Genomic DNA, 16,756 nt, shown 5'->3' with positions numbered 1-16,756 from the left:
TGCCGTGCTTTACTCAAGTGCTGCTTGTTTGGCACTTGTGGTCTTGGGGATCTTTGCGCGGAAGTGGGCTTCGGCTTTGGCAGCGACGGCCTTGATCTCGTCGATGCGCGGCGTGAGGTGGAACTGGTCCATGTTGCCGCGCGTGTAGTTGCGGATGCACCAGCGTTCCTCGTCAAACAAAAACTCCCATGATCCATCGAGCGTAAACGCATTCGGCGCGATATACACCTCGTCACTGTCCACCTTGGAGTCGAGGATGCCGCCGTTGAACCAAGCCGGTCGCCCCAATGTCATGGCGTCCACTTCACCGTCGCCGTTGTTGTCCTCGACATCCGCACCGAGGAAGTGCAGCGGATGCTCAGAACACAGCTCCTCCACCTCGGCCTCGGACCCATCGTCCTTTGCATCATCGAGGCTGTCGTGCTCCTCAACTTTGCCCTCGGCTTTGGCCTTCTTCGCCTTGGCTGCTGCGATGGCCGCTTGCCTTTCGGCCTTGGTTCGCACTCGGGCAGAGCCAATCGCCTGCGCGTATCGCGGCACAAAGTAGTACGGGAAGCGCGAAAACTCGAAGGCCAGCCAGAAGGTCTCCTTGTCGCCCCACCAGATGCGGTACGTTGTCTTCTTGCGGATCTCGCCCATGTTCTGCCACGCCGTAAAGAGCAGTGCGGCAAACACGTCCGTCTTGCGCTTGTCCACCACCACAATGCCCGACTCCTGCTCGAAAATGCCCTTCTTCTTCCAGAACTCGCTCTGCGCCAGCCTGGGTGACGGCCCACGCAGCGAGAGCTGATTGTTCATAAAGTCGTGTACGATGGTGTTGACGCCGTCGCGCTGATGGTCGCGGTCGTGGAAGAAGAGCGTACCCGTATCAATGTACCCGGGCTCCTCAAAGAAGTGGTCCGGATCCTCGAGCAGGATCGCGTCGGCATCGGCGAGCATGACCTCGGTAAAGTTGGTGGCGAGCACCGCAAAGGGCTTGATCGCAAAGCCCTGACGCTCGAGCTGCACCAGATCCGGATCAAACAGTCCGAGCGACTCGAGATCGATGCAGCGCACATTGCGGTACGTCTTGGTCAGATAGTCGCGGTACTTGGCGGGCAAATCCGAGTCGCCATAGTAGTACAGCTCGATGGGGATGTTGTTCTTGTGCTTGTCGCGGATGACCGAGATGAACTGCGATGCAAACACGGATCCCTTGTATCCGAGCGACATGACAATACCGCGCGATCCGCGCTGTCGCTCTGCACTCGCCCCGAAAGCGCGCGACATGAGCTTCGAGTGCCCAGCTGTGCTCTTATCGGATGCTGCAGAGTACGGCATGGGCTTGGCCTGGACAGACGCCTGCCACCACCGACGCAGCTGGTTGATGCCGGGGACAAATGGCCAGAGCGCGCGCTCCATGCGGTCAAAGTTGGGCAGCGTCGGATGCTGCAGTAGATGCGAGTACATCTCGGTCCTCAGACCCATCTCTGCGAATCCGGTCTTGTCGCGCGCGCGCACGGGGTGGTGGATCACGTGTTCGATCCAGCCATTCAAGAACACCGCATCGCTCGCCTTGTGCTTGGCAATCTGCCCGTTGACGCCCCGCTCGATATCGTGAGAAGGCGCAAAGAGCATCCTGACGAACAGGACGATCAGAAGCACAAACGCAATGAGCGACTTGTACGAGGTGAACAGACGCCTGCTCGTCGTGAAACTCCTGCTGTGCTTGCCGCCATCGCGTTTCGATGAGAGTGGAAGCATCGCCCACAGACTGCCACGACCAGAGCGAGGGAGCTCCTTCTCGTGGGAGGATGCGAGCGAAGAGACGTCGGTGTTGGTGTTGTCCGAAAGCAGCTTCGAGGGGCGGTGCAGCGAAGGCCTCTGCTTGACCTGTGCCCCTTTGCTACGGCTCCAGCCTCCCAGCAACATAGGCTCTCCCGCCTTATCTTGGCCGCCGCCAAAGAGGCTCGATGGCGACAAGATGAACGTCGGTGTCGTAGGTGTGGTCGGCTTGCGTTCCACCAATCGTGGCTCTGGCTGTGGCTGCTCTGAGACTACATGCGCCGCATGCTCCGAGGTATCCACCGGCAGGCTGATGTCGTACGAAGCTGCTCGAGCTGGCTTGGTGGGTCTAGCGCTGAGGAGGCTGTCGGTAGCCTCGACGGCGCCGACAAACGGAGATGTCTTGTTCCTGACCATGGTGTGACGAAGGCGCGAGGATGCTAATGCAGGCTTTGGGCAGCCGTAGCGACTCGAGCCATGCACTTGTCAGAGATGATGGTGAGGAGGAAAGTCGAAGCAACGAGCAAGAGAAGCATACACATGCAGGTTGGTGCGGAGCGAAGAGGAGCTGGAAAAAAGTGAGCCGACACAAGAAAGTCCAACACAGGGTGTTCACCGGCAAGCCCATGCATGCTGTCCTGGCAATCTCCAAGAAACCGACCACGGTCAGGCACACACGCCTCTCAGGCAAGAGCAACACTTGGAGCTGACGGGCTCGACTCTCCCACCTGCGTGGGGCGACAGAATCCAACGGACCAAAAACGGACACAAGGCGGAAAGCCGAGCCTCGTCTGGCGTTGCAAGCAGGCACGGGAAGGTGCGACCGAAGTGCATGAACCCACCAACATCCTCCAGGCTCAGGGTCCTCGGTCGCTTTGGCTCGTGTGGGCGTTGCGCGTGGCTGGTTGGCAAGCGCTGCAAGCTGTGCCTCGGCGAATTACGATTCATTGCATTCATGCAGCGCTATCGCCTGACCCGCTGCCTGGCCGGGTGGCTGGCGGGCAACACGACGCGCGCTGCGATTTTTTCCACGCTGCTCCCGTCGCCGAGAGCCACCGATGGACTTTTTCTTTTTGCAAATTCAAGCCGGTGCTGGAAAACGTGCATTTGCTGTCAGACAAAATGCAGACGGCTGGAGCCGCGGCGACAGGCACATGGCGCCCACATGTGACTTTGATGGATCCCGCTTTGGTGTCTATCTCTTGTCGGTCGAGGCCACTGGGACTGATGCATGCCTTGATACGGCAGTCTGCTGCAAGATAGGCTCGTTCCAGCTGCAGATACCTGCAAATCATCCTGCGCGAACACTGTCGTCAAGATTCTCCGCCATGCTATACTATGAGCAGTACAGTATGCTGAATGCGTGCTGATTCATAGGTAGCACCGATTCTGCTCACTAGCTGGGCCCTGGAAAGAAGCACATTGCTCGATTGTATCCACGGCGGCCGAGGGGCAGCGCAGAGTTACAGTATCCCTGTGCCGGCCAAGCCGAGTCCGGAGAGCAGCTCCGAGCCTCCACTTGGCGTCGTTCCTGTTCAGGCACGGCGCTGGCTTGGTTGTGTGCCGTTTGCTCGGTCTCGCTGTCAGCACTCGCAGCTCCAAAAAAGGCAATTTGATTTCCTTTTCTTCCTTTTTCTCAGAAGCTGAAAATCAAATATCGAAAAGAACGAGCACAAGGCGACCAAGCTCCGGCCTCACGCTCGACGGCTCCTTTTGTCGCCGTAGGAGATGGCATGGAAGGCGACGAATTCCGAAGCCAGCCCCTCGGTGGCCTTACTCATGGTCTTACGCTCCAGTCGCCGTCGGCGCGACCCTGGGCGCAGGCCATCGCTCTGGTGGTGCCGAGCTTGAACATGCATCCTGCCGATCCTGTTCTTCTCGGAATTCAATTCTTTTTTTTTCCCGCTCGCATTTATCCAAGCCAGTGCCCAACGCGGGCCACCGTGATTTCTCTCCGCAGCCAGCTGCATCTCGCCGGCGTGGATGCTGTGAGGCTTTCAGAGCAACACACGGCGGGAAGAAGCAGTGCAACCGCAGACCACATGCAGACCAACACTTTTGCTCTTGCAAGTCTCGCCAGCTTCCTTTCCACCATCATTTCCCCCATCCCTCCCTGGCTATCATCAAGCTCCAGTCCATCCGCGCCCCAGTCTTCCGTTATACCTGCTGCGAGCCGACCCATCTGCAGGCGATTCGTATCCACACACGGAGCCAAGATGGTCGTGGCCAACTTCTCCACTTTCTTGGGAGCGCAGAACGGTCCCAAGTCGCTGTCCATCAAGCTTCGCGGCTGGGGGAGCAAGATCCGGGCGCTATGTCTGCTCGTCGCCATCGTGTGGCTCACGCGCGTGGTGCTGTACTTTGAGCCGACGCTCTCGCCCATGTTTGGCATGCGCGTCCGAGCGCTCGATGCCGCCGCGCACGATATCTGGACCGACTATATCGCCACCCATCCCGTCGAGATCGACGACAGGTACGGTCTGCGCGAGATGGGATTTCGCGCTCATGCTTACGCCGAATTCGCCAGGACCGGTCAGATCGGAAGACTCGAGCGCATCGAAGAACACCTCTGGTCTTATGCGCCAGCAGTTGCAGAGATCCGCCGCACTGCGCTGCGCGTCCGTCCAAAGGCAGCTGAGCCTGTCGAGGATCCGGTAGAGGCTAGAGTCAGTGCACAGCTGAAAAAGTCAGGCAGACTATCTGCAAACCAGACCGCGGCTCTGCTCACAGCCGCCGAACTCGAGGAGGCGGCTCAGGGAGGAAAGTCGAGAGGCATCGTCATGGTGGTATCACGCTACACTGCACTGGCTGCGCTCCAGACCATCACGGTCCTGCGTCAGCTGCACGGCTGCCTCCTTCCGATCGAAATCTACTACCACACCGAGGACGAGCTGCCCGATGGTCTGGTGGACATGTTCAAGACACTCGGCCGCGTGTCGGCGTTCAACATCGACACGCTGCCCTACTTCAACAGCGATCTCGAAGACGATGCCGGCCGCTATCCCGGCCTCAAGGTGACGTGGGAGCGCGAGTCGCTGGCTCTGCTGGCCTCGTCGTTCCAGGAGATCCTGGTTGTGGATCCCGAAGTGGTCTTCCTGCAGAATCCGTCGCTGCTATTCTCGCATCCCACCTTCGCAAGCACTGGTACGCTCTTCTTCCGAGCCAAAGCCAAGCCGGTGGATCGCGCATCGCAGTACCTCGTCTCGTTCCTCAAGCGTCAGATCGACCAGGGCTCGCCATCGCAGCAGCTTGCAGAGAGTGCATTCTTCTCGCACGGCATCGGTGCGCGCATGGACATGGACGTGGTGGTGCTCGACAAGTCGAGACCCGGCGTGCTGTCGGCGCTGTTGATGAACGCATGGATGCGCAGGAGGATGGCGCGCGCGCTCTTCTGGGGCTCGTACGTCGGCATGATGCGCGAGGCGCTCTGGCTGGCGTTTGAGCTCTCGGACATCGAATACGCCTTCGAGAACACGTGGCCGGGAGCCATCGGACGCTTTGATGGAGAGTGGGACGACCACTCGCCCCAGCTCTGCTCGCCGAGGACGCTCCAGTTCCTCTCGCCCCAGGCCGCGCATCAGAAGCTCTCGCGCAAGTACTTTTCGCTCTTCCAATCGCACGGCTCCAAGACGAGTGGGAAGAGTGTTGCTTCCAAGCACAAGGACAACGCCGTGGGCGAGAAGCCGTTCTGGTTCCACGGCGGCGTCCTTGTCCCCCGACAGACGGACGAGACATACTTTAGCCCCAACGTCTATGCGCGAAACGCACCGCCGTACACCACTGTGGACGAGGACAGCAGCGATTCGGACAGTTGCCTGTACGGCGCCACTCTGAACAGGCTCAAAGGCACCATCGTACCCTCGACGCTGCAGAAGGCCATCGAGATCGCACACGAGGCGTTCATGACCTACCGCTCCACGCTCATGCACTACGCGCCTCTTCCGGCGCCCATCAACTCGAAGCCATAAGCGACCTCGCCACGCCCGAGCTGTATCCCTTGTTTCCGCATCACACTTTGCTCCTAGACCTTATCGCATGTCTTTCCACTCTGCCCATACTTGCATGGTTTCTCGTCGTTGTAAATGTCACCGCCTTTCTATCATCTTTTGCCCGCGCGGAAGAGCTGGATCGGGACAGTGTGGGGATCGGGGAGCATGAATCGATCGGCTCCGTTGTGTGGTTGGGTGCTCGTGACAGAGTACCGCGGTTGAAGACGCAACGTGATCGTTTGTCGATCATGCGCGCAATGCTCAGCGCCGAGTGACCACAGGTCTCGTTGGGCATGAATCCAACTCCGCAAACGGAGCTTCGGCGTACCGTGCAGCCTGCAGATCTCGGCAGCTCGGCTCGGCGTGGACGGTGCCATTTTTTGCGGTTTTTTAATTGTTTTTATTTCTTTGAAAATCAATTTGATGCCTGTCTCGGTTGCAGTGTTTGACACTTGGGCCAATACGGCAGTTGCACTGCCTCCTCAAAGAGCTTCAAAGCAGCACAAAAATGCATCGACACGCAGCCTTGACCGAGCCGGTCCAGCCCTCAACATCCACTCCCCTGCCGGCCGCGATGTTTTGCTTTTGGCACTTTTTGCGCTGCCGATCGAATCTCGCTGCTCAGTCACAGTCACACTCAAGCCGTGGCAGGGAGACCAGAACAAGGGTGGAATTCCCAAACTGTTGCGAATGCCTAGCGAAGCCCCGGGTAAAAGTGCCCGTAAATCGGACTAATAAGGGAATATAGCGAAACCAAAAAGGAAGAGGGAGGGGGAGAGGGGAGGAGAGGATGTGAGGAGGAAAAGGGGAGTGTCACCTCTGACACCGCCTAGGTGAATGCGAGAGGGTTTAAGCGCAAGTGCGGTTGTTGCGGCACCTGCCGCTGATGCAGGTCTCGTTCATGGAGCAAGGCTGGTTCCTGGCGCGCTTGGCACGGCAGGCGTTCTTGAAGCAGAAGTTGGACTGGCACTTGTTGCTGGCGGTGCAGTACTGGCCGAGCTTGGCGAGACCCTTGGAGGAGCACTTGTTGTTGTTGCAGATACCGCTGGTGCAGCCCTGGGCCTTGTAGCAGTACGAACCGGCAGGCTGGACAGTGTTGCACTTGCCGTTGGAGCAGAACGAGCCGTTGACGCACTGGTCCGATCGGGTGCAGGTGAAGCCGTTCTTCTGCGAGGAGTTGTTGATGCACTTCTTGTTAATGCAGCTGCCCGAAGTGCAGCCCGAGTCCTTGTAGCAGTTGGCGCCGGTCTGCTTGATCTCCTGGCACGAGCCACGGTAGCAGTATTGCGACGTGGTGCACTGGGCGTCGCTGTCGCAGTACGAGTTCTTGACACCAGTGCCGATCTGAGGCACACACTTGCCAGCCGAGCACGAGCCAGTGGCACAGTCGCTGTTGGCCTTGCAGCCGGTACCGGGAGTGGCGGTGGCGGGGCCAGCCGTGCTGGTCGAAGAGGGAACAGCAGTGGCGGCGGCGTCACGACGAGAGTAGTCGTAAAGGGTGGGGGTGACGTTCTCGAAGACCTCACGGTCGACAAGGTGACCCGAGACGGGCTGAGCCACCTGGAGAGCCGCGAGGGCGGCCACGGCGAAGATGAGAGCAGATCGGACGGAGGCTCGCATGTTGAGATAGAGGTAGCTACCTTGGCTAGACGGTGAGGGACCGGGATGGGAAGGGGGTGGGAAGGGCCGGTGGGGGGGGCTAGGGGGACAGAGTGGAGAGGAGTTGCTTGATGGGAAGAAAGGAAAAACTGAGTTCGAAGGTGCGAGGATGGACACCTATATACCTTGTTGACTCGATGCCCTCGCCTTCCCTGTAGATAGAGGGAGGGACAGCGCTGAATTTCCGCTGCCGCTCACAACAAAGGAGCGACAAGACCCGGTCGACTATCCTCCGGAGCGTCAAATCAAGAGACTCAGCTTGTCTCAGGCTAGGCAGACGGAAATAGAGTTGTTCTCCTGCGTCCGTGTGTGAGAGCGCTACGATGAGAGAAGTTTTCCTCCGACGGACACTGCTCTCCCACCGCCACCTTGTGCGCATGACACGCCACTTCCGGCTCGCCTTAGCTCCGTCAAAACACGTGAAGGTGCCTGGACCCCTTATTTGGGGTTGCGATCCTGCACGATGTCCTGCCGAGTTGGTTTGACACCGATTTCGGGTCAGCGGGACGGGGAGCTCGGCCATACCTCGTGCAGCTGCTGCGTGCATTTGCAGGGCTTCAAGGAATAACTCACGGCAAAGAGAGGCTTGGCGGTAAGTAGAAGTCAAGTGTCACGATCGCCACCTGCACAAGTGCAGCATTTCGCAGACCGTCGTTTGCCCACGCAACCCCGTATCGATGGTCGACGGCGGCAAATCGGAGCGACCCTTCCGAACCGAAGAGCATACTGTGCCCCGGCTCGCATACTGTGCTCCGGCAATTACTGTACGCAATCGCAGCACAGCAGCATGGGTCTCCGGCCAGTGCGCATAAAGCGAGCGCTGAATGCACGTTCACTTGGATCATGTCGGGGAGGCGCATCCGCTTGACTGGCTTGACGAGCCACAGCGGCTAACCTTGCACCGAGGTCGCCTTCCACATTTGCCTTTCTGTCGCAGAGCTTGTTTTTCCACCGGCCGTGGGTACTTTCTGACCGCATCGGAGGTGCATATGGCCGCAAGCCCCTTCGAGATCGACAAATGACCTGCTAATGACCAGTGCCTGCATTTGGACATTCTTTTGATTTATTTTGATTTTTCCTTGATTTGGTCTGCATCCAAGCAGCCGCTGCGCTGGCTTGGACCGACAAAATTTGAGAGATGGGGAAAAATTGGTGGCTTCAAAGCCACGAGCTGCACATCCATTTTGGCCGAGGCCATGTGGTGGCTCGACGGTAAATGCGGCATGCAGCTCCGGTTGGCGATATGCACCTGCCATGAGCATGGGCGGTCCAGGCCGAGCTGCCTGAGGGTGGATAGGCGGTTCAGCACCCGGCCTATCTCGCCACGGCATGTTGCCCCTAAGACTGAACGGTCGTTTATACTCAACTACCGGCGATCGGACACTTGGCGTTGCGATCCGCATTGCACCTAGTGGGATGCGAGTGGACTGCGCAAATTTGACCGATATCAAGTGCATTGCGGTACTGCGACAAATGGAAAGGGCAATGAGAAGATTCCTGATTGTTCTGGCCTATCGGATTTAGCTGAGCGAGCTGCATTCGTGTGTGCATCGGTACGCATGCTGAGCAGGAAAGTAGACAGGGGCCAGATTGTTCAAAACACGCAGACGCGAGGTGAATGCACACTGCTGCTGACATGCATTCCATCTCCGCAAATGCTCCTGATCTGCGTGTGAGTTTGGCGACAGTTTGGGAATCAGACGCAGTCACTAAGGCCGCTAGCTTGAGGTGGCTTGAGGCGTGACAGCAAGCCCTGACAACGAATCCTGATTGGGCAAGTTTGAGACCCGTCCAGGTCATTGACAGGTGCCTGATCCCAGCGGATATGGCCGGCAACTCTGCCTCTTTGATCCGCCTGATGCGTCGCTCCCCTGAATGGACCGCATAGACCGTAGACTGCTCAACTGCACGGCTTCGCACACGTGTCGACGCGTGGAGTCACCCGCGAGGGGTGGATAAACACGGCGTGCAAGAGCCCTGACAACGTCTGATTCCGCTCTCTTGCATACTGCACTCACCTTCTCTTCCCGTGTCTTTCCTGTGTACAGAAAATGAGAGCCACGCGAGCATCACCTGCAATCTAGCAAGAGCAACAGCATTTATCCTGAGCGCTTGCGGACGTTTCAGTCTAGCATTCATCCATGGCTTATTTTTGCCTGTCGAGTCTCGTTCGATAAACTAGAGAAAGCGCAAAGTCGGTAGCAAAATTACAGCACTTCCACGGCCTTGGCAGAAGTTTCTTCAGAGAATGCCACGGCTAGATAGCCATTCTGGCGGATCCAAAGACCTGAGAAGATCTTGCGACCCGAATTGCACCGATGGCTGCTTTGGGTCGCAAATACGAACTTGCTCCCAGTACCGCCCAGGAGCGATGTGCAAATTACAAAGTTCTCCTATGAGCATCGGCAGCACAAGCGCCTCGCATAGAAGAATTCAAGGCCCGACAGCTCGCTAGCGAAGAGCGAAAGGGGACTCAGTAGTGAGCGGCAGTGCGATCCAGTGGCGGTCGGCAGCTCGGTGACTCTCGGTGCCGATCATTGCTACTGGATTTGACCTGCAAGGTAGAGAGCCTCTGCCAACAAGAGGTTCTCAATTTGGGCAGCACTGAGTCCGAGGCGGACATCGCACTGGTCGAATGGCTTCTGGAAGGGTTCGTTTGCATCGAAGGCCGGTGTGATGCCTCGGAGCTGCACCGTGGCAATACTGTATGTCGATCCGTCATTTGTCGATCAAGGGTTGCAGCTCGCTTCGAACGCCGATGCTCCGCTGCCGTTGAATTGGGGATGTGCAATCGCTGACACTCGAAGGGGAGGGGCACAGTGCCTTGTTGGGCAGCATAGCGACTGTCTGCCAGACGAGCTCGGGCTCGGTATCTTTGCACTCGCATTCTGCCTGGCCAGAAGCAGACGGGGGAGAATCGCTGTGTTCTTGTAACTTTCTCAGACAGTTCGAATCTCGCACCAAGACAGGGGTGCCGTTCTACTTGTATTCCCACACTGCCTGTGAGAGGCTATGCCGATTCTCCGACCAGCGACGGCTGAGCTCGGCCTCGCGATTGGTGCCAAGGCCCGGCTGCCCAGTGGGCATTAATTGACGTGCGAAGCAGAAAAAAATCAATTACAGTAAAAGAAAATGCCCTCCATTTCGATTTTGGCCAAGTGGCGCAGACGACGAGTGTACCAGCATGGCAACTCGAGCGTAAGGATTAGCTCCGACGTGTGCGGCAGGTGGCTTTGGAGCTGAGCAGTGAGCGCAGTCGGGGTTGCCGTACGGTATCACGGCAGGTGAGCGTGCGCTGCGTTGGGTGTGGTGCAACGCGTGGCGGTCCGACGCTGTCAGTCGTGGGGCGGAGCATGAAAGATGGCCGAGTCGCATAAATGCCCGGCGTGCCATGTGCGCGGTCGATCGGCCAAATGCGACCTTCCGAACAGCACGGGACCACACTCGCTGCAAATGTATGCCTGCCCTCCGACTCTTCCAACGCCGTATCGCCGAAACCGGCTATCGGCATACATCTTCAAGCCACTTGGTCCGCATTCCGGTGATCCGCTCGGTGGGTCGAGCCAATTGCGAGCTGATTGCAACACTCTAACATCTTGATGAAGGTGCGCTTTATCCGGGTCGGGCAGCATGGATGCTTTGGCGAGGCAGGCGATGCTGCCTTCGTTGCGGTCATGTCCGAGGCGGACCTGCGCGGGTGCCATAATTCAAACTTTGTGAATGTTAGCACGTAAGCTAAAACATCAGCGAAAAAATTGGCCGACTGCCGCACGAGTCAAGAGGTGTTGGTCTCTGTGCTCAGAGCCGCGGAAGGGAACGCGTCGCGCGCGTAAATGAGCGAAAGTGATGCGCCCGCTTTTTTGAACGCAGCAGGGGCGGGTCGTTGCGCCGCGCGCTGAGTCCAGTTGGCGGAGCCCTGAGGTGCCAGAAGAGTGCGGTGCGGAAACGCGACTCAGCCACGACGTGCGGAGCAGAAGAAAGTGGAGTTGTCAAGCCCGCTCTCGTTCTCTCGATACCTTCGCTCCGACTCACCATCCTCCGGTATCGCTGCCATCAGACTAGGATCTCGCTGGACGATCGCACCCTCCACAACACGACCACGAGCCAACACTTTGATCACAGTGCGAATCAAGAGCAGTCGACGCCCACACGCCGTTCGATCCACACACTTCCTTTCCACGCCACCGCACCAAGGTGCCTTGACTACCTACAATGTCGCTCAACGACCTCACCCAGGGCGCCATCGCCCAGATGGTCCAGACCTCCGATCCGTCGAGCTCGGTGCAGAACCCCGTATGCCAGATCCTCAGCATCAAAAAGATCCAGGCAAGCGCCGCGTCCGCCTCCAGCATGGGCGACCGTTACCGCATCATCCTCTCGGACGGCGTCAACTACGCCCAGGCCATGCTCGCCTCGCAGAAGCGATCCATGGTCGAGTCGGGCGAGCTCGAGAAGCACTGCCTCGTGCGCATCTCGCAGTACGCCAGCAACTCGGTGCAGGGCCGACGCATCCTCATCCTGCTCGACCTCAACGTCGTCCACCAGCCCACCGCCGACCGTATCGGCAGCCCCACCAACGTCGACGACTCCATCAAGCCTGAAGGCGGCGTCAAGCAGGAGGGTGGTGCTGGTGGCGCGCTCGGAAACAGCAACGTCGGCAACAACTCGGCTGGCAGGACGACGCCCGCCACCTCGGCCGCCGGTGCCGGCAAGGTCGGCGGCGGTGCCGCAGGCCGACCTGGTGGCAGCAGCGTCCACGCAGGCATGCCCATCTACCCGATCGAGGGTCTGTCGCCCTACCAGAACCGATGGACCATCAAGGCGCGCGTGACGTCCAAGTCGGACATCCGCCACTGGTCGAACCAGCGCGGCGAGGGCAAGCTCTTCTCGGTCAACCTGCTCGACGACAGCGGCGAGATCAAGGCGACGGGCTTCAACGACGCCGTCGACCGCTTCTACTCGATGCTGCAGGAGAACCACGTCTACCTCATCTCCAAGGCGCGCGTCAACATTGCCAAGAAGCAGTTCAGCAACCTGCAGAACGAGTACGAGATCACGTTTGAAAACTCGACCGAGATCGAGGAGTGCACCGACGCCACGGACGTGCCCGAGGTCAAGTACGAATTTGTGCGCATCAACGAGCTGGAGAGCGTGGAGCCCAACCAGACGTGCGACGTGATCGGCGTGCTGGACAGCTACGGCGAGCTGAGCGAGATTGTCAGCAAGGCGTCGCAGCGACCGGTGCAGAAGCGCGAGCTGACGCTGGTGGACCAGGGCCAGCGCAGTGTGCGGCTGACGCTGTGGGGTAAGAATGCCGAGAACTTCCCCAACCACGCCGGCGTCGACGAGAAGCCGGTGATCGCCTTCAAGGGCGTCAAGGTGGGCGACTTTGGCGGACGCTCGCTCAGCATGTTTTCGAGCTCGACCATGCTCATCAATCCGGACATTACCGAGTCGCACGTGCTGCGCGGATGGTTCGACAACGACGGGGCGCACGCGCAGTTCCAGCCGTTCACCAACGCCGGTGGTGCCGGTGGCGCAATGGGTGGTGGTGCGGCCAACATGGCGGAGCGCAGGACGATCGCCCAGGTCAAGGACGAGAATCTGGGCATGAGCGAGAAGCCGGACTACTTCAACGTGCGCGCGACCGTGGTGTACATCAAGCAGGAGAACCTGTACTACACCGCCTGCCCTTCGGACGGATGCAACAAAAAGGTCACGCCCGACCACGAGGGCAACTGGCGCTGCGAAAAGTGCGACCGCTCGTACGAGCAGCCCGAGTACCGCTACATTCTGTCGACCAATGTGGCGGATGCGACGGGACAGATTTGGCTGTCGGGGTTCAACGACGATGCCACCAAGCTCATGGGCATGTCGGCGGGCGAGCTGCACAAGCTGCGCGAGGAGAGCGAGTCCGAATTCACCGCCGTGCTCCACCGCGCCGCCAACCGCATGTACACCTTCAACTGCCGCGCCAAGATGGACAGCTTCAATGACCAGGCGCGCGTGCGCTACACCATCTCGCGCGCCGCCCCCGTCGACTTTGCCAAGGCAGGCGCAGAGCTCGCCGACGCCATCAACGCGTACATGTAGTTGCCCCGGCCGCGATGTTGCGAAATGATACTTTTGGTTTTCTCGTCTGTTTGTGGGCACTAGAATGCTGCTAGGAGATCGGCGAGGTCGTCGACTTGTTGTTGGCGCTGTGTCGAGAGGGTTCTGTCGATCTGGGTCCATTGCTCCACAAACGACTGGGGGCTGATTTCCTCGCATGTAAAGTCGGCGAGTAGCTCTCGCTTTTCCAACAACAATTCCTGGTACGACTGTGTTTCGAAGCCAGCCCAAAAAGTCAGTGGTGGTTCTTTTTGAAGATGGTCAAAAAAGGGGGGGGGGGGTAGGTAGGTTGAGAGCTTACGTAGAACAAGGTGCTGATGCTTTCGAGGGCGAGTTTGGGATTCCAATTTGCGACGAGGTGGTCGTTGGAGTCGAGCTGGTCGAGCAGGTGGGGGATGTCCTCGTAGATGCACGCGAGCATGGCGGCGACAATCTGCTCGCACTGGTCCAGTGTTGATCGCAACGCCGCCAGCGTGTCGTCGAGAGTGCCGGTAGGTTGACGAAGCAGGTTACATGACGCTTCGAAGGTCGAGTCGAACGTGCGCGCAAGCTCGTCGCACCGGTTTACGAGCGCAAGCACGGGATGCACCCCGCCAGAAGTGCTGTGGCTCGTCATGCTGATCTGGAAGTGAAGATGGAGATGGTGGTGCAGCCAAAAGCTGTTGAGATTCCTTCTGAAAGTGGAGGCTTTTCCGAACAACAACGCGCGCCCCGCGTCCAAAAGTCCTCAGCCCAGCGCTACCCTCGGCTACACTCTAACATATCCGATCTTTCTCTCCACCACCCGCCTGTTCAAAAGTGCACCAACCATCATCCTCTCGCCTTCGTTCATACCGACATGCACCTCGCCTTCATAGTCTCTGTAGGAGACAGCGCTAAATACAACACTGAGAAAGGAATACAGATCGCTCCGATGCCTCGTAGGCCCGACTTTGGGAGTGAATGAACAGCCTGCAGACAAGGTCGATTCCGACCCGCAGTCTGCGCTAATGGATAGTCGTCGTCTTCGTTGTCCTTCAGCTCGGCCTAATAGTCCTCCTCCCTCCCTTCATCCTCCGACTCTTCAGCCTCCACCGAAACATCATCCTCCTCTGAGCCCCCTTCGCAGTGGGGACAAGGAGCATTAGGATCGCGCATCTGGTCGCAGTCATCGCAAGCTTCCCAGTAGCGGTGGTTCCACCAAGAATCGCAGCGAGGACAGTCTTTTGAGGTGAGCATTGGAGCAAAGCAGTCTTCGCACCAGAAGACGCATGCGCCGCATGAGGGCCACTCTTCCGCCTCTGTCGGCAACACAGCGTTACAATGATTGCACTCGAATGTCTCTTCGCCGGGTTCGACGGAATTCTCGCTGTCCTCGTCCTCCTCGGAATCCGGATCCTCCTCCTTCTTTGGCTCCGGCTCGTCGTCTTTCTTTGGCGTCGGCACTTCCTCCTCTTTGACCTCTGGCTTCTCCTCCTTGGCCTCGAGCTTCTTCGTTTTGGGCTCTGACTCTTCCTGCTTGAATTGTGGCTCCTCTTCCTTCTTGACATCCGGCTCGTCATTCGTGGGTACCAGATCCTCGTCTCTGGGTCCCAGCTTCTCCTCCTCCTTGACCTCCAGCTCCTCGTTCTTGGGCTCCAGCTCCTCCTGTCTGACCTCCGACTCTTCCTGCTTGAGATACGGTTCCTCTTCCTTCTTGATATCCGCCTCTTCGTTCGTGGAGTTCAGCTCCTCGCCTTTGGGCTTCAGCTCCTTCTCCTTCGCGCCCGTTTCCTCCTGCTTGATCTCCAGCTCCTCGCTGTGCTCCTTCTTGGATCCCTCTTCCTTCTCCCTCTTTCCATCGGGCTTCTCCCCATCCTCGGTTCCCTTCAGCTGACGCTGCTCAGCGAGACGCATCGACTTGCGCCTGCCCTTCTCGTTCGCTTGCTGCTTGGGCACCTGCTTCGAGTCCTGCTTTGTCTCGTGCTTTTCCCTCTTGTTGGGCAGCTTTTCGCTAGTGCCTGATGCCTTTATGGCGGTGGACTTGCGCGCGCTCGTGAGGGCTTCCATTGCTTTACGCTTCGCCTGTCTTGGTCGCACACCCTCAGGCGAGCTGCCACGCTTGACGCACATTCTTGCGAGATCGCTTGCGAGCAAAGTTGTGGCCAATGTCGAGATCGTGGTGTTGAGGCTGAAGAGCGGGGCGAGATGAAGACGAACTGAGCCTCGAAGTGAGGTGCCGAGTCACAGCAAGCCGTGAGCTGGCTAGCCGTGTGTCAGCACGTGCTTGAAATGAAGCTCGATGCCAGCTCGATGTCAACTGGGTTGGGCCTGGCTTAGAAGAACGCAGTCTTGTCGGCCTTCAGTCACAAGAGATGAATGGTTATTCTTCGTCGTCTACAACTTCGTCGCAGTAGGGACACCACTCTCCGTCTGGACCTTCGAGGGTGGCATCGCAAGTAGGACACACCAGCACGTCCTCGTCGGCGTCACTATCGAGATGCAGAACGGCCAAACAGCGTCGACAGACTTGCGACAGTGGGTCGGTGGTGCTGGTGGTGCTGTTGCAGCTATAGCAGTACACCACCGGAGACTGGCACGAAGGGCAATCGTCTGCAACTCCATCTCCGTCTTCAATGGCTGCATCGCACCCACAGCAGCGTAAGACCCTGTCTTCCGGATCCGCAATACTTGCATCAGCGTCGGTCGAAGGGGGATGAGGTGACGACTCGGTGGGTAAGCAGGCTGTGGCAGTCAAAGCATCGACACTCTTTTCGTCTTCTTGCTGAGCGTTGTGTTCTTCCACAGCACGCTTGGTAGGCCGAGCAGGTTCTAAGGTACCGTCGTGACTGCGCTTCCGATCGCCCATTTGGATTCTCCACGCCAGAGCTTTAGACGAAGGCGAAGGCGATGGTGACGATGATGGTGATGGTGATGATGTTGGTCGTGGTGGTGGTGTAAGCGAAACCCGCGAAATCCTCCGCCACGCCTTTCGATCACGTTAAAGAACCACAGTAACGCTAACACCATGGCGGAAGTCACGCTTTAGACGCAAAGTCACGCTATAGACGCAAAGTCACGTTATAAACGCAAAGTCACGTTAAGCACACACTAACGTCGGAACGCATGAAACCAATGAAGCTTACGGGGCACGTTGCGGCTGGAGCCGTGAAAAGAGGACGGCTCGGCTGGGTGACACGAATGACCTGTGTAGACGTGCATATGAACAACCCCCAACTCGCTCACTTCGGACACAACCTGCGATCACCCGCCCG

The 16,756-nt window shown here is 58.3% G+C and overlaps 7 protein-coding genes across 7 annotated transcripts; 2 read left to right on the top strand and 5 right to left on the bottom strand.

Annotated features, from left to right (window-relative positions):
• Positions 1-9: 9 nt before the first annotated feature.
• PAN0_002c1392 (glycosyl transferase) lies at positions 10-2,181 on the bottom strand (the record flags this gene model as incomplete). Its single annotated transcript, XM_014803558.1, has 1 exon — positions 10-2,181. The coding sequence occupies one exon, from the start codon at positions 2,179-2,181 to the stop codon at positions 10-12; it is 2,172 nt and encodes a 723-aa protein (XP_014659044.1).
• A 1,316-nt stretch (positions 2,182-3,497) lies between these two features.
• On the top strand, positions 3,498-5,732 carry PAN0_002d1391 (glycosyltransferase family 71 protein; the record flags this gene model as incomplete). Its single annotated transcript, XM_014803557.1, has 1 exon — positions 3,498-5,732. The coding sequence occupies one exon, from the start codon at positions 3,498-3,500 to the stop codon at positions 5,730-5,732; it is 2,235 nt and encodes a 744-aa protein (XP_014659043.1).
• Positions 5,733-6,602: 870 nt separating this feature from the next.
• Positions 6,603-7,373, bottom strand: PAN0_002c1390 (uncharacterized protein; the record flags this gene model as incomplete). The annotated part of the gene is made up of 1 exon (XM_014803556.1): positions 6,603-7,373. The coding sequence occupies one exon, from the start codon at positions 7,371-7,373 to the stop codon at positions 6,603-6,605; it is 771 nt and encodes a 256-aa protein (XP_014659042.1).
• Positions 7,374-9,952: 2,579 nt separating this feature from the next.
• On the bottom strand, positions 9,953-11,116 carry PAN0_002c1389 (uncharacterized protein; the record flags this gene model as incomplete). Its single annotated transcript, XM_014803555.1, has 4 exons — positions 9,953-10,115; positions 10,396-10,484; positions 10,684-10,744; positions 10,926-11,116. 4 exons carry the CDS (start codon positions 11,114-11,116, stop codon positions 9,953-9,955), a joined length of 504 nt encoding a protein of 167 aa, XP_014659041.1.
• Positions 11,117-11,624: 508 nt separating this feature from the next.
• On the top strand, positions 11,625-13,505 carry PAN0_002d1388 (replication factor-a protein; the record flags this gene model as incomplete). The annotated part of the gene is made up of 1 exon (XM_014803554.1): positions 11,625-13,505. The coding sequence occupies one exon, from the start codon at positions 11,625-11,627 to the stop codon at positions 13,503-13,505; it is 1,881 nt and encodes a 626-aa protein (XP_014659040.1).
• A 59-nt stretch (positions 13,506-13,564) lies between these two features.
• Positions 13,565-14,139, bottom strand: PAN0_002c1387 (uncharacterized protein; the record flags this gene model as incomplete). Its single annotated transcript, XM_014803553.1, has 2 exons — positions 13,565-13,732; positions 13,825-14,139. The coding sequence occupies 2 exons, from the start codon at positions 14,137-14,139 to the stop codon at positions 13,565-13,567; spliced, it is 483 nt and encodes a 160-aa protein (XP_014659039.1).
• Positions 14,140-14,549: 410 nt separating this feature from the next.
• PAN0_002c1386 (uncharacterized protein) lies at positions 14,550-16,350 on the bottom strand (the record flags this gene model as incomplete). Its single annotated transcript, XM_014803552.1, has 2 exons — positions 14,550-15,672; positions 15,905-16,350. The coding sequence occupies 2 exons, from the start codon at positions 16,348-16,350 to the stop codon at positions 14,550-14,552; spliced, it is 1,569 nt and encodes a 522-aa protein (XP_014659038.1).
• Between the last annotated feature and the right edge of the window lie 406 nt (positions 16,351-16,756).

Source organism: Moesziomyces antarcticus (genome assembly GCF_000747765.1).
Source record: "Moesziomyces antarcticus DNA, scaffold: scaffold_v10002, strain JCM 10317, whole genome shotgun sequence".
NCBI lineage: Eukaryota > Fungi > Basidiomycota > Ustilaginomycetes > Ustilaginales > Ustilaginaceae > Moesziomyces > Moesziomyces antarcticus.
This window is presented reverse-complemented; position numbering and strand designations above follow the sequence as displayed.